General features: G+C 48.7%; 1 protein-coding gene and 1 long non-coding RNA gene across 3 annotated transcripts in view; one reads left to right on the top strand and one right to left on the bottom strand.

Moving 5' to 3' along the window:
* The first annotated feature begins 513 nt into the window (after nt 1–513).
* PFKFB3 (6-phosphofructo-2-kinase/fructose-2,6-biphosphatase 3) overlaps nt 514–16,501 on the top strand; it is a 118,631-nt gene continuing 102,643 nt past the window's right edge. Inside the window, exon 1 of the mRNA XM_006150056.3 lies at nt 514–617. Within this exon, the coding sequence (XP_006150118.1) occupies nt 602–617 (16 nt within the window). The 5' untranslated portion in view covers nt 514–601. The remainder of the gene's footprint in view (nt 618–16,501) is intronic.
* Nucleotides 5,254–16,482, bottom strand: LOC102500016 (uncharacterized). 2 transcript variants are annotated; one of them, XR_334763.2, is made up of 3 exons: nt 16,164–16,482; nt 7,851–8,184; nt 5,254–6,842 (listed from the first exon to the last, which is right to left on the bottom strand). It is a non-coding gene; the product is annotated as an uncharacterized LOC102500016 (long non-coding RNA). The 2 variants fall into 2 exon arrangements; XR_334762.2 differs by having other exon boundaries at nt 16,371–16,449.

Below are 16,501 nucleotides of genomic sequence, written 5' to 3'. Positions count from 1 at the left end.
AGAATGGTTAAGGGCCCTGGGGAAATTAAGGCAGGGCAGGGCCCAGGGAGTAGGAGCCACGTGAAATTAGGGGAGCCAAGAGGGCCATTAGGTCGCTCCCTCCAGCTCATTTATTTTCGCATCGACCAGCCACTTGAGCGTGAACCTGTGCAACAACGGGATGGGTTTCCTCAAGTCCCTTCGGGGATGATGGCCCAAACTACCCGGGGGAGCTAATGAAGAATCTGATTTTCTTCCCTGCCCAGGAGTTTTCCTTCCGTTCCGTGGCATCTGCAAAGCAGGCGGCAGCCCGGGGGTTCAGGCCACTTCAGCATCCGAGGATTCTCGTTTGCTGCCCCTCGGGCCAGGGCGGACCCGGCCGCGCCCGCCTCCCCAGCAGCCCGCGGACGCCCTGAGCGCACCGTGACGCGACTCCCGCGCTTCCTGCTGTGCCGCAGGTCCTCCTCCGCGCCGTGACGCGCCAGGCTTTGACCAAATATGTCCCTTTCCCCTCCCTCGCCTGCCCTGCTGCTCACAGGCGCCCGGAGCCGTGGGGCTGCCACTTGGACGTCAGCCTGCTCTTCTGTCGCGGGCCAGCCCCGCGAGGAGCGCCTTCTGCGCGATGCCCTTCAGGAGAGGTAAGGCGTCCCGTTCCAGTAAAGGGACCCGCGCTGGGCCGGTGCGCCCGACGTCTGCGCGGCTCCTGCGGGCACCTTATGGCTTGGTACCGCTCGGTGCGGGAGCCCTACGCGCCCGCGCTGGTGCTGAGACCCTCTGCCGGCGTGGTCTACTCTGGCGACTCCAGGGCCGACTCCACGTGCTCCAGCTCCGGCGCCGCGCAGGCTGTCCCGGGCGGGGGGCGCGCCTGGGCGCTCTCAGCGAATCCCGGAATCCCACTGCTCTGGAGTCCCGAGGTGCTGCCGGAATGGGGCCCGAGGATGCGATAGGTTCTCGCGGCGGACTGGATATGTTGGTGGCGAGCGTTGTACTACATCGTGGGCTTAGAGAGAGGTTGGTGGGGCGGAGGCCGCGCGGAGAAAGACAGATCGCTGGTTTTTCCAGCCCTCTTGCCCAGAGGAAGTCATTTATCTCCACAGCCTCAGTTTCCTCTTCTGCGAAATGAGCACATGACTAGGGTGGCCCTGGGAGGACTGAGCAGCAATGCGGTCTCCCCCCCACCCCCACCTCCCACCCTCCCCCGTATCTGGAGGCACTGCCCTCTGCGCGCCTCTTGCATCTCAGCCTGTTCACCTTGGCCTTCGCCGCACCTGGTGCACAAGGACTGCCAGAAAGGCCCAGGTGCTGCCACAGCCTCTGCCCCCGAAATGCATATTTGTTCTCATTTTGCAGGCAGGGCCACGGAGGCCAGTGACTGATAGAGCTGGCTAGACCTCTGGATCAGCCTCAGGGCAGATCTGAGGGACAGAAGTGGGGGCTGCGGAAGAGTGGGGAGTAGGGGACTCTATTTCACTTCCAAACCAGAGCTGTGTGGCTCTCATGTTTACTGTTTGTGCCATGGGAGGCTTGGGACCTGGTGAGCATTTGTCACTCCGGAACAGAATCTCCCTCACCTTGCCTGGGAATATTGATGGTGAGTACCCAGCAAGGTAGCCTGGCCTCCCTAGTACTTGGCACTGTGCTGTTGCTCTCTGCTCACTGCCCTCCCCCATCCCTTTCTTGGCTCTGTCTTCACTCCTCTCATAATTCATAATTCTTCTCTCAGATGAATTGTCAGGCTAGAGATATGGTTGCTGGGAACCCAGAAGCTGCGTTGGCCTTCGTCCCTTCAACACAGGTTGTTAAGGGACAATGATAAGGCCCTGGAGATGAAGGGGTATGGCTGACACTCCCTGCCCTACTGGGGATAGGGGAACGAGGAGGGTGGCAATTAGGAAGGTGATAGTGAAGAGCAGGGGTGATGAGTTCTGTCTGGGCCTTGGTCAGCTGGTGCTGGTTAGTCCCATGGGCGCTGTCCTTAGTGTCTCCATCACTCCATGTGTAACAGCTACCTTGTCTCTCTGAGTCATCGCGAGGCTCCGTTCTCCACACTGCCTCATTAAGTGCAGTGTGAACAGCCATCTGTCTCTCGGTCCACGGCTTCTGCCCACGGTGCCCTCGTGGTTTCTGGTTGGTGAAGTCCTGGAAGGCAAAGTTATCTGCTTACCACTCATGGTGCTCAGGGAGTTGTTGTATGCAGCAAGACATTAAATAACTGGGCTGCAAGATTATTTTCTGCCTGTGAAGATTTTATTTTATGACAGTACATTTTCAGTGCATTAGTAGGTGACACAGGAGAAAACATTTGCAAACTGCCAACTGAGTTAAGCTTTGGACTTTCTTGTTTTAATCTGCAGAGACACCATTGCATGTAGAGGCCAATGTTATCATGCCATTCTATGGATGCTACTTCCTGAAGGCCCTGGGATATAAAAAATAGTTCTTGTTTGGAATAAGTGCAGTGTAAATGTTTGGGAAGCTTCAGTACAAGCCAGACTTGATGGAGTTAGAAGCTCTCATTTAGATGTAAGCACAGCAAATGGGAGTGACGGGGGATCAGGGCATAGTGAACCATCATCTAGAGCTGCCCTGAGGTGACAAGGTCCACCTACGAGGCGGAGCACAGCACCCTGTCCCTGCACTGCTCAGAGAGGAGAGAGAACCATGCACAGACTTTTTATTGCTTTTTTGGGTTTAATTTTTTTTGAGCCATTTGAATGTATTAATTATTCAAAAAATAATTTTACAAATAGGAAATAGGGGGACCAGCAGGTGGCGTGGTGGTTAAAGGCACTGGATACTCCCACATGGCCAATCACTGTTTGAGTCCTGGACCTGGTGGCTTTCTCTCTCTCTCTCTCTCTCTCTCTCTCTCTCTGTGTGTGTGTATGTCTGGTCAAATTAAAATAAATGAATGAATCAATAAAATTAAATAAATAATTCTTTAAAAAAGTAGGAAATAAGGTCAGCAGAAAGCATGGAGGTTAAGGTGGCTGGATCCCACATGGCCGACTGTGTGGTTTGAATCCTGGATCTGGTGGCTTGAAAAACATGCTAGGAGTATGTGCTTGCATGCCCAAAATCACAAGAGGAGAATGGAGGAGAAGGGACTGTGGTCCCTGGGGGGGGGGTGCTTTCTCACTTTCCCTCTCTCTCTGTCCCTGGTGAGCATACACACGCCCTATAGCAAAGCAAAGCAAAAAGCAAAAAAGGAAATGAAAACACTGTTGTCTTCTCCCAAACCCTAAGAAGCCAGATGGAGAGGTTTCCTCAGTGGGCTACAAACCTAGAAAAGCCAGCTGCTACTCCCCTTCCATGCTGGGTTTCTGTGTCCTCACAGGCAGATGACTTTGGCATCTCCAACGGAGAGCAGAGAGGGGCCTGGCAAGAAACACATGGCATGCTTGGAGTGGGCAATTGAGAAGAGCTTAATAAAGGGACTATTACGAAAGTCTTGATAAGGTATAGGAAAACCACAGGGATAGTGAGGAACCCTGGGCTTTACCACCCCTTGGCCTAGATGTTGAGGGACAGAGAGGTTACTACAGATGGTCTCCTGACAAGAGCTGGGCCTCCCTCAAGGATGTAGGCAGCCTACAGCTAGCAGAGAGGGAGCTGGGAGAATCAACACCTCCTTCTGTCCCTCCCTCAGTTCTCATGGCATTGGCAGCCAGAGGGCCAGGGGACCTGGTGTCCTCCCTACAGGTCAGCCTACTTGGATGCAGAGCTGGGTGCTTTTGCCTTGGTGGCAAGTGGATCTGATGGGACACAGATAATGAGCCAAAGATCTTAGGTGCTGGGCCTGAGCTTCGCATATGGGAAGAACTAACTGATATCCACTGAATATAATTAGAGCAGGGCAGAACTGAGTAACTTTGTGCTTTGCCATTCATTCAGTCTCTAGGGTGATCACTTGCTGAGTGCTAGCACTGCCAGATGCTAGGAGAATAGACACACCTGAGTCCTCTCCTGGAACTCACTTCCTGTGCTCCCCAGCAAGTACCAGGAAGGGAATGCAGAGCAGTGTTCAGTAAGAAGACCTCAACTAAAGACGTGATTCTGGACTGAAAGTAATGTGGACTTAGCTGGACTGCCACACAGGCTGGGTTGGCTGAGTTGATGTCAAGGCATTGGCTGGAACTGAGCCAGAGGGACTTAGACCTTGATGTTCTGCGTTTCAAACATGGACCAGGTTGGGATGGCATGTGTCAAGCAGAAACCACATAGTGTGGGTGCAATGCCAGGTGGTGGCTAGAATTAAACCATGTCACCTATACTCAGCGTGAGGTACAAGTGGTATAGATGATAGGTACCTTCTTAGCCGGGGCAGGGGGAGGGTGCTGCGGCACTTTCTCTAGGCTTCCTCTCTGCAAGTTATCACGTGAACTCTGCTGACAGTCTTTCTGGGCACTTTGTCATTTAGCTGTGTCCTTGTAACATTTACCCATTCCTCCTGAAAGTGCGTGTTCTGCTGTGATCAGGTGTGTTTCTCATGTCCAAGGACCTCCTTTGTGTGTGCTGTGTAACCTGTGGCTTCCCTTCTCAGACCTAGCCTCCCTGTCCTGCCTACCATGCTATTCTCATTACAATTGCACACACACATGCACATGCACGTATGCATTTCTGACTATTCCTCAGGCCCTTCTCCAGTCCACCTCTTCTCTGACGCCTTTCTATCTACTCTGTGCACATGGTGGCCATTGCAGGCATATTCTGTCCCAGAGCCAGAGTGCAACATTCATTTGTTCTCAGAATGCTTCCTGCATGGTAATTTTTTGTTTTGTCTTCCATGAGAGAGCATGTGAGTGTGTGTGTGTGTGTGTGTATGTGTGTGAGAAAGAGAGAGAGAGAGAGGCAGAAACCCTTGACAGAGTTTCATCACACCACAATCCCTTTCCTCATACCCTCCAGCAAGTTAGGATCTTGGGTGCTCTGAATATTTCAGGCTGCCCTAAGACTCAAACCCACTGTTAGCCATGTGGCTTCCAGCACTGTAGATCAGTGTTCTGCTGCCCGCACCACTGAGGCTGGGCTCCTGCATGGCAAATTGGTGAACTATCAATATTTGAGTTAGTGTTTGTATCTCATGCATACATTGGACCTAACAGTTTTAAGTCTTCATACATTCTTGTACTTGGTTAATCTGCTGAAAACGGTTTCCTTTTGGAATGGGTAGTTGCAGAGCCAAATTAAGATTGTTAGAAGCCCACAACATGGAAAATAGGATGGCCATCCCCTGACACATAATTTAGGTAAAAGACAATGCCAAGTCATAAGTGTAAGAAAGATGAACATATTTCTGATTTTGCTATAGTCACCATTTCCATACTTTTCTTGGGGAAATATCAAGTTCTAAACAACAACAACAGCAATTACAACTCCTGGGGCTGTAAGCAGAAGCATCGCTGTCTGACCCAGGGTGCTTATTTAGTAGGGATCCTTCTTATAGAGAGCTACACAGCATTCCTCTAGTCGCTGCACTGAACTATGAGTCCCTCCTTTAGCTTCCCAAGCCACTGGAATTTTCCAGGGCAAAGCATGGTCTTCGTCTTGGCCCAGCACCCTCAGAGATATGAGATCTTCCCAGAACCTCAGCATCTCCCTGCTTGCCCTTGTTGCCGAGAGATCAGTCACATTATGTCTTCTCGTCCCTCCCAGTATTTATATGTAGATAAAGCTGAATAAATGAACATGGGAAAGAAGTCACTAAAGCCATACAAGAAGCACAGGTAGGGCAGGGGCAGGGGCATAGCAATGGGGAGAGGTGAGCAGGTGAGGTCTGCCCATCTCTGCTGTTCCAAAGAAGCTGTGGTCCGAGGGCCTGCGAGTATCTTTCTATAACATCTGCCATCTTCTAGCACCCATATAAGGGCTCCAGGTGACTACACGGAGACGACTCACTCATTCATTCCACAAGTCATGTTTGCAGGTCATTCCATAGGTATGCATTAATCACTTGCTGCTGAGAGACAGTTCTGGAAACTATTCAGCTAGTGCAGGTCATGATGCGGGAGGCTGAGTGAAGCATGGGGAAGTCAGGAATGTGTACGCAGATGCCATAGAGTTTTGGAGAAAATGATGGCTGGGGAGCTGGAGAGTTAAGCCCTGAGATTCCTACTGCTTCTAGCACCAGCTGGGCCATTCTCAAGAGCCACTGAAGATCACTTGGGCTCAGTTTACCCATCTGTCAAAAGAGGAGGTGAGCTAAGTTTCCCTCCTGCTCTAATTCTGAGACAGATGCTTCCCAGTCACTTGAGTGCTTGCCACATACATGGAGACTAGCCTCTCAAGCTTCATGGCTAAGTTGGCTGAAGGAGGCAGAAGGAATTCCATCTGCACCGTTGACCTCCAAAGACTTTGCCCTGGGCACCCTGGCCTGGTATCTCACAGCATTTCTAGGACAGGGTCTAAGTTTTCAGGAATGTGGCCTTTGAGGAGGTCACGACCCTATAATGTGTGGTCCGCATGCTCTTTTGGCTTTGACTTGAGGATGCAATCTGTACAAAGAGGCCATCAGTGTTGAGAATCAAGTTCTGTGGACCTGCATTTCACCTTTCTTCCCAAGCTAGTCTGGAACTCTTCTCTATAATGTCAGGCTGTCCCAATTACAGGTCTGTGATTCCTGCAGGTAACTTCAGGGCAAAGAACCCTTGTCAGTCTTTCCAGAGCCTGAAGTCATCAGCCAGTGGGTCCTTCCTGCCATATTTCAGGGAAGAATGACTATGCACTTGTACAGGTGGTTGGAGGAGGGACTTAGTTAATTTATTCTGAAAATTAGTGTTTTCTTTAGATCTTCAATGGTAGGTAACTTGGAAGATGCAAACAATTATAGAGAAGAACACGAAAATAGCTTGGCATTTCATGACCTGCAGAGGAGAGAATAGATCCAAGATTCCTTGATTAGGACAGTGGAGGAGAACAACAGTGAGAGGAGACAAAGCAGGAACATTCTCAAATTATACAACACTATCCCCCTTCCTGTCACCCCTGCAACAGCATGTATGGCTTCTGGCTGTGTCTGTGTCCCGAGTCTGAGCCAGGAGGTCTGACTTTGGGAATGTCCCAAGTCCCAGTCAAAGCAGCCACGGTATATTTGAGGAACAGAAGGGTCTCATGGTTGTCTTGCCACTTTGAGGGCAGCCTGTTGCTCCTGAATCCATCCTGACATAGCAGTTCAGCAAGCATACTCCCTCGGGCCTATATTTTCATGATCAATGTCTTGGGGAGGGCCTCCTTCATGCATTGTCCTTGGTCTTCCCAGAGGTAACAGGTCTTTGCTTTGGCGCTATCCCCTAAAGTGCAGACACTGAGGTATGACTAGTGCTTTTGAAGTGACAACTGTGCTCTCTCTTGAGATCGAATTGATTTGGTGCTTTCACTGTCTGGACACGCTTCTAGGATGACAAAAGAAGTCCCTGGGAATGAGATTCTGGAGGTCTCCTCCCCGGGGCTTCTTTAGTCATTCTAGAAGTGTGTCTAGTCACAGGAGCAGAAAAAGGTCTAATCATTCTGTGGGCAGCAAGCAGGAACTTGGCAAAGTGCTCAAAGGAAATGTGACTTGGAAATAGGAAGAGAAAAAGAGAGATCCGGGCTGGGCATGAGAAAAAAACATTTGATGCAGGCTCGGGACAGGCTGGCCCTCTGCACCGTGGTTGTGTGACTATAGGACTGGCAGTCAGATGCTGGTTTAGAGGAACAGACACAGAAGCATCACTTCTCTGAAGGACAAAACTAGACTCCTACAACTCTTGTGCCTGGCTGTGCATTAGAGTTAACTCTGAGGAGCTTTTTAAAAAAGCCCAGTGCTCTAGAAATTCAGATTGAATTGTTCTGGCTTAATGCTTGGACAAAAAGTCTCATAAAACAATACTTACCCTTAGAGCATACTGTTCATTCTGATATTTTCTAGTCTATTTCACTTCATCTAAAAAGATTTTGGTTTTGTTTCAGTAAGTTGATTTCAAGGCCACTAAAGGGCTGTAGCTCACAATCTTGAAACTGCTGTTCTGTGCATCAGCTCACACTGCAGCAGCTGGGGAGCTACAGCCTTCACTTCCTAGCTTGGCACACCTGGGGTCTGGGTGTGATGTAGGTCCCGCAGCAAGTCCTGGGTGGTCCCAGTGGTTTCTCTGGCCAGCACCACTGTGGGGGCATTTGGCCTTCCCTGGAGGCTGCTGAGCCTGGCAGCTCAGGGAGGAAGACCTGGATCTGGATAAAAGGGTGAGAGTCACCACACTAGCCATCTGCGAGTGCCAAGTTTCTCTGGAATTTCGTTACACTAGTCAAGGCAGGGCTATCAATCCAGAAGCTGAGGAAAAATAGTAGAAAAAGCAAGAAACACAATAGGAAGCCACACCGACTGCCTTTTCCTGCTGGCACTCACCTAGTCTGTGACGTCACTGAGCTACTTCCGTTAGTCTTTTAATCTTTCAGCAAATATTGACCGAATGCCTGGTAAGCCAGGCCGAGGACAATTCAGGGGACAAATCAGACAAAACTCTGCCTGTGGAGCTTATATTCTCCTGGTTGGGGGGTAGGGGAGTACAGAAGTAAACAGATGAGTAGGTAGACACCGAGTATGTCCCATGGATGTAAATGCTGAGAAAAACAGAGCAGAGGAGGAGGCAGACCAAGCTGTTGTAAACAGGATGGTCGCTTCCAGGTGGCATTTGGGGAGAGAATGAAGGAAGAAAGAAGACAGCTGTGACAGTTAGGAGAGTGTTCCAGGTGGAGAAGTGAGAGACGAAGGCCCTGCAGCGGGAGCATGCAAGGTACCTGTGCAGAGTGAGCGTGGGAGCCCATGCATGCGGGCTTAGGAAAGTAGCAGCGGGTCATGCGCGTCTTCATCAGACATGTAAGGCCTTTGCCTCTGACGCAGTGTGAGATGTGAAGCCCTTCAAGGTTGAGTGAAAGTGTGTCAGGAGTTAACTTGAGGCTATTCAACATGTCTACGGGGACCAGATTGTGGTACATTGGTAAAATGAGATGCTCTGCAAGGCAGCCCTATGTAGGAAGGTTCCCAGTTCATGTCTGGACACCTCCTGGAGTGAGCCAGGCACGTGTATGCCTATGATCTGGGGTAGGCTGAGGTTGAGGGTGGCACCAAGACCCTGTTGAGAGTGCTGTCTCTCTGACTACCTGTCTCTCTTTTGCTCATTAAAAAAATGAATATGTACATACTATGCAATCGCTGTCTGAGAACGGATGGTAGAGTGGTGATGGGGGTGAAGCAGGGCGACCAGGCAAGAGTTTCTGGGCATTGTGTAGTGAGTGGTGATGGTGGGTTAGATCAGAGAGGTACCGAGGGAGGTGCTGGAGGTGGATGGATCCTGAGTATATTTAGGAAATAGAGACAGCAGGATTTGATGATGGATTAGATGTGGGATGAGAGAAAGTGAATCATGATCATTCTAAAGCTAATCATGATCATTCTGATCTCCCGATCTGCTCTATAGAGATGATGAGAGCCAGCTGCACAAGACAGTTGAGGTGGTGGGTTGCAAGGAGCTGAGTGGGGCTGGTGGCTAGAAGAGCACTTTTTCCAGGCCCAGTCTTTGTGGATATCTTGAGCAGCCTGTTTGAGGTCACTGTGAGCTTCCTGAGCAACAGTTCAGCTTCTGTCCATGGTTCAAAAGGATTGGAACTCAGCAAGCAGCCTTCCAAAAAGATCTGTTGTGCTCTGGGTCAATCACCAGATAAGAATTAAGCTGAAACTGGCTTTCAAAATCAGGGCTGATGATCATTACCACATATAAAATTCCTAGGGTTGGGCCAACCAGATGACACAATGGTTAAGGTAGCTGGATCTCATATGGCTGATTGCATGGTTTGGTTTGAATCCTGAACCTGACAGCTTAAAAAACATCCCAGTTAGGGACCAATAGATGGCATGATGGTTACAATGATGGACTCCCACGTAATCAACCCCAGTTTCAGTCCTGGATCCAGCAGCTTAATCTTATGCCAGGCACATGTGCGTGCGTGCCCAAACTCCCAAGAGGAGAGCGGAGGAGAAGGGATTGCGGTGTGACCATCCCTCCTGGGGAGTAATTTCCCACTTTCTGTCTTCCTGTCTTTCCTTGTCTCTCTGGCGAGTGCACGCCCCTTATAGCAAAAATCACTCTAAAACTAAATAAGACGAAACAAACAAAAAGAAACCAGCCACTTGTGTGTGTGTGTGTGTGTGTGTGCCCAAAAGCTTGAGAGGAGACTGGAGGAGAGGCGGTTGCAGTGTGATCATCCCTCCTCAGGAATGCTTCCCTCCGTCTCTGGTGAGCATACACACCTTATAGCACATTAAAAAAACGGAGAAGAAAAGAAAGAAATCCTAGGGCCAACCTGTTAGTGCAGTGGGTAAGTGCTGTGCCCTAGAAGCAGATCCCATGTGGTTGACCATGGTTTAAATCCTAGTCTTGGTGGCTTGAAAAACACAGAAGTGTGTACACGCATGCTCCAAATTTTTACGGGATAAAGAAATTGAGGAAAAGGGATTGTGGTGTGACCATACCCCATTGGGGAGTCTTTTCTCTCTCTTTCTCTGGCAAGCTCATGTGCCCTCTGGCAATTAAAAAACAAAAAAGAAAACAATTCCTAAAGTTTCCATATGACTTACTTATGAGCACTGAGCATAATACCTTCCCTAGCTGAGGGGGAAGTGCTTACTAGGTTCTTCACTTTCCCAAAGTTTCTGTGTAAGTAGTACTTGCTTTCTAATTAAATTTCTGTCCTTTGCTCCAGTTTCATAAACTGTGAAGGGCACCATTGTAAGGGGCAAGGGTAACGCCCACTCCAGGAAGCCTTCCTAAACAGACTTAGCCCGGCCACCAGCTGACTGGAGCTAACTTAGCCTCCAAATCAGGTGATTCACCCCGGATTTCCCTGCTTTTAGCATTGAAATCACAAGTCCCAGCAAATTCCACAGTCCTAGGTAAACAGAATGGTTAGTCACCCGTGCCTCCAGCTAACCCTTCTACCGTAGGCCTGATGACAGCATGGTGGGCTCATTTTAAGAGAAGCAGGTTCAAAATTCTCATGAGTGCCTGAACACAAAAACAGTACAAATTAGTTTCTTTTCTTTTTTTCTTTTTTTTCAGAGATTTTTCTGTATTGCATGTGCGCTCACCCAGGAGATGAGAGAGAGAGAGAGAGAGAGGGAGAGAGAGAAGAGAGAGAGAGAGAAGAGAGGCAGAAAGTAAGAAATCATGCCACAGTCCCTTCTCTTCCATTCTCCTCTTGAGATTTTGAGCATACACACATACATGCCTGGTGTAAGTTTTATGCCCAGGTCCAGGTCTCAAACTGTGGTCAGCTACATGGGAGTCCAATCCTATGCTGGTCCCCAAGTTAGTTTTATGACCCTGGCTATAGGCTTAAATTATGGAAGATATCTTTTAAAGCTATTTTGCCAAGCACACTTATTAAAAAAATCAAAACAATTTATTATTGTTAGTTAGTTTTTCTATAGGGCACATGTGCTTGCTGGGGAGAGATAAAGGTGGGGCAAGTGAGAAATCATCCTCCAGCGGGCCTGGCCACTCTGCAATCCTTTCTCCTCCATTCTGCTCTCAGGATTTTGGGGCATGCATGCTCATACACCCAACAAATTTCTTAAACTGCCAGATCTGGGACTTGAACTGTAAAGTTAGCCATGCAGACCCACCACATCACCGGCTGGCCCCACAACAAATATCTTATCATTTTGCTGCCTCATAATAATAGCAAAGAAATCCCAATCTCCAAATTGTCTGGTTTCTTTATGAAAAATCTAAAACCTGGGACCAGCAGTTAGCGTAATGGCTATGTCGCTAGACTCCTACATAGTCAACTGCGGTTCGTGTCCCAGACCCAGTGGCTTAAAACTCACGCCGGGCACGTGTGCGTGCGTGCCCAAGATCCTGAGAGGAGAACGGAGGAGAAGGGATTGCGGCATGGCCATCCCCCCTGGGGGATGATTTCTCGCTTTCTATCTCTCTGTGTCTCTTTGTCTTTCTGGCGAGTGCACGCACCCTATAGGAAAGCCCTGTTCAAAAAAAGAAAAAAAAAGGAACCAGCAGTTAGCGTAATGGCTATGTCGCTGGACTCCCGCGTAGTCGACCACGGTTCGTGTCCTGGATCCGGTGGCTTAAAACTCACGCCGGGCACGTGTGCGTGCGTGCCCAAGATCCCGAGAGGAGAATGGAGGAGAAGGGATTGCAGCGTGACCATCCCCCCTGGGGGGTGATTTCTCGCTTTCTGTCTCTATGTCTCTGTCTGTCTGGCGAGCGCACATGCCCATAGCAAAAACCTCTCCAAAAAAAAACAAAAACAAAAAAAGAAAAAAGAAAAAAAACCTAAAACCTGAATGTCATTCCTTTATATGAAAATGAGTCAGCACACACTCTACCAAGAATCACGTTTGCTGATGTTATGTCATTTCCCGAAGCCTAGGTATACCTGGAGGATGACAAAGAGAGTCCACTTCCAGCTGATATTATGTTTTGTTCAAATCTGGGATTATATAAAAGTATTTTCATTTAAAATCATTTGAATGAAACCAAAGGTCCTATTGTCATTACTACTTTACAGGAAATGGATTTCTTAATGTTATCAAACGTTAAAAAGTTCACTTTGGAATAAATGCCAATAAGCACTATACGGCATAACAGTGAATCCTAATGCACATTACAGGAGAACTGGGACAGCCTGTGACCTGGTCAGATGTAAGGCAGCTGGATCCACAGGGTTTACTGTGCAGTTCAAATCTCAGCCAGGGTGTACTGAAGACTATTCTGGGTGTGTGCATGCATGCCCCAAATCCTTATAGAAAGGAGAGATGAAGAAGAAATTATGGCATGACCAAGCCCTATTGGGGGGTCCTTTCTCTTTGTCTTGCTCTCTGGCAAATTTAAAAAAAGAACAAACAAAAACACGTTACAGGGGAACCAACTTTACTGTGTGGGAAATGGTCCTTCGTTTCTCCTTGACTATGCTCTTTTCTGTTTCTATTAGAAAGAACTGAATGGCTGGTAAGGCTTTTAAGAAATGGGCAGCTTGTAACAAATTTAACCTCCTTAGTCATCAGATAAATGCAGAGTGAGACCACAGCTGGAGACATGTTACCCTTATTTGCGAAGAAGTCTGGGGACCAGCAGTTAGCGTAATGGCTATGTTGCTGGACTCCCATGTAGTTGACCACAGTTCAAGTCCCAGACCCAGCGGCTTAAACTCACACCGGGCTCCTGTGCGTGCGTGCCCAAGATCCCGAGAGGAAAATGGAGGAGAAGGGATTGCGGCGTGGCCATCCCTCCTGGGGGGTGATTTCTCGCTTTCTATCACTCTGTCTCTGTCTGTCTGGCGAGCGCACACGCCCTATAACAAAAACCTCTCCAAAAAAAAGAAAAAAAAAGTCTGATAGTTTTTGTTGCAGAAGATGTCGATCAAAAGGGTCCCTTCTACATTGCTGGTGGGAGTATAAATTGGTAGAAGTGCCTCAGAGACAGTTTGGCATTATCTTGTAAAGTTGAAACTCATGTGTTCTGAAACTAGCAGTATCATTCCTAGGTATGTCACAAAAAATTGATGTTCATGCAGTAATGTTGCTAGCGGCACTGTGATAGAAAAACTGCGTAACTGGGATCAGCAAACAGCATAATGATTATGTCACTGGACTCTTATGTAGTGGACCACAGTTCAAGTCCTAGATCCAGCGGCTTAAAGCTCATGCCGGGTGTGTGTGTGTATGTGTGCCCAAAATCCCAAGAGGAAACTAGAGGAGAAGGGATTGTGGCATGGCCATCCCCACGGGGTGATTTTTCACTTTCGATCTGTCTCTGTCTCTACGGAAAGCACACATGACCTATAGCAACAAAACCTCCCTTTAAAAAAAAAAAGATAAAGGGGACGAGCAGTTAGCGTAATGGCTATGTCACTGGACTCCCACGTAATTGACTGCAGTTCAAGTTCCAGACCCGGTGGTTTAAACTCATGCCAGGTGCATGTGCATGTGTGTCCAAGATCCTGAGAGGAGAATGGAGAAGAAGGGATTGTGGTGTGGCCATCCCCCCTGGGGGGTTGATTTCTCACTTTCTGTCTGTCTCTCTCTTTCTGGCGAGTGCACATGCCCTATAGCAAAAAACTCTCAAAAAAAAAAAAGAAAAGAAAAAAGAAAGAAAAAGAAAAACCGGGTAACTTCTAGCCAGCTTCTTCTCCTTCTGTTCCCTGATTCATTCTGCCTCATCCTTCTGTTTCTCAGACACGCCAGCCTTGTCTTTGGTAAGTTCGCCCTAACTGGAGTCTTCTTTCCTCAAAGCTCTGCCTGCCATTTCCTGCAAATCGTTAGCTGGTCCCTCACTCTTCAGAGAGGCCTTCTCTGACGCCCAGTTGATGGCCCTCATCTCTTCCCGTTTCTTTCTTCTCTGTGTCCTCAACCCACCACTTATGAGGGTACAGGCAAGGCCACTTTCTATACAAAGAACTCATTGTTCTCCAGAGATGGCTGCTGGTTTTCAGCCTTCGGCCTAGGAGAACAAGGCTTTTGTCTCCACTTTCTGGATAAGCAGAAAGACAAAGATTTCTACAGATTTTATAAAGGCAGATGCATGAACAGGAAAGAACAGCTGAGGCTGGGACCTGGCCGCTCATGTCCTTTCCCTGCTCCCGTGCCACCAGCTTCGTGGCAGTGGCGTTCGTTGGTCTCTGACGCGAAGAGGAGCTGCCTTTCCCTATTAAACACCTATAGAACTTGTGTTCACCGAACTCACATCCTGCCAAGTTTCTTTTCTCCATATAGAATTATTAATATGTATTATTATAGTTGCAGGCACCCTGGCACTTCATCCCTACATATTTCAGCATGGTTGTCCTTCGATGCTGAAACCATTCCAAGTTTGGCTGAAGGCCTTTTCAAGGTGGCTGCTGTGTCCTTTCAACACATCCCCACTTTTGAGCACTTCCTGGCACAGCCAGGCTTATCTGGTACTTCCGTTGCAGCCTTCGGATCAGCCAACTCCCCTGAGGAGCCTTGGCCTCTTTTAGCTGAGAATGGTAGAGGCCAGGATCTGGGATTTAATGTGCTTCTTTACTGCTGGGGCATCATTGTTTCTAGGACCTTTGGATGGACAGAGCTAGGAAACATTTTTTAATTGCCAGAGGATGCCTGAGACAGAAAGAGGGAGAAAGCACCCCTTCCCCAACTATGGGCATGATCACACTACAGTCCCTTCTCCACTACTGGAATTTGAGGCATGCATACACGCCTGATTCAAGCCCTGGGATGGGATTTGTGCTGTGGTCAACCATGTGGGATCTGACTTCCTCAACCACCAGGCAAGGGCCAGCCCAGGAAACAGTTTCTGGAATCCAGAATTCATTGTTAGTCTCTCTTGTTTGTCCAACATCACAGAATTCTTCCTCTCCTTCCCCTATTCCACATCTTCCTTCGCTTTTTGTTTTTCCCAGGAACGCTGTCTTCATCTTGACTCTCCTTTGCTCCTGGCTGTGTTAATTAGAAAAATAAAGTTTCTTATTATAGTATCTGATCCCTCATTTTTTACTGAGTAGAAAATAATACATTCCATGTAGAGGTGAGGGCAAATACCAATTTCCTGAGAAATATCTGTGTAGGGACCAGCAGTTGGCATAATAGCTATGTCTCCAGACTCCCATGTGGTCGATGGAGGTTGGAGTCCCAGACCTGGTGGTTAAACTCATGCCTGACGCATGTGCATGAATGCCCAAGATCCGGAGAGGAGAATGGAGAAGGGATTGCAGCATGGCCATCTTCCCGGGGTGTGCGTGTGTGTGTGATTTCTCGCTTCCAGTTTCTCTGTCTCTTTCTTTCTGGAGAGGGCACACACCCTATAGCGAAAACCTCTTCCAAAAAAAGAGAGAGAGAGAGAGAGAGAGAGAGAGAGAGAAATCTCTGCGTAGACGGGAGAGTCTGGAAGGAACTACCATTTGGAATAGTCTATGTTCCTTTTTTTTGCTGTGGGATTTGTTTGCTCATGGAGGGGCAGTATTGGAGATGGAGGCGAGGAGTAAGGAAGCACTCCAATCCCGATAGGAGTATGACCACTCTGCAATCCCTGATCCTCCGTTCACTTCTTGGATTTGGGGGACACACACACACACCCAGGCCGAAAAGCTGCAGGTCCTGGAACCAAACCACATTGTAGGCGTTAAGGGATCCAGCCATCCTAATGACCACCCACCTGGCTGGCTCTTACGTTCCTTTTTATTTTTTCCAATCATCATGCGACGAATGCGTATTACTTTTTCGAAAAAAGTTTTAAGGCAAAGGAGAAAAAAACACCACCCTATATAGACTGAATGCCAACACGTCAATCCTATGATACATCCTGGGGCCAGGCGCTTCGGGACAGGACGTATGCGAGACAGGAAGGGCTAGGGCAGGGCACCTGGCCGGAAGAACGGGAAGGCGCCTGGAGCCCAGCTCTGGAGGCAGCGCGGCGTCTCCCGCAGCCCGCGGTTTCCTCGGTCCCGGCGCATCTCAAGTACGAGTGGAAGTCAGGCGGGCCACGCTGGCTGG

Source organism: Tupaia chinensis, unplaced genomic scaffold (assembly GCF_000334495.1).
Source record: "Tupaia chinensis unplaced genomic scaffold, TupChi_1.0 Scaffold000275_1, whole genome shotgun sequence".
NCBI classification, from domain to species: Eukaryota; Metazoa; Chordata; class Mammalia; order Scandentia; family Tupaiidae; genus Tupaia; species Tupaia belangeri.
This window is presented reverse-complemented; position numbering and strand designations above follow the sequence as displayed.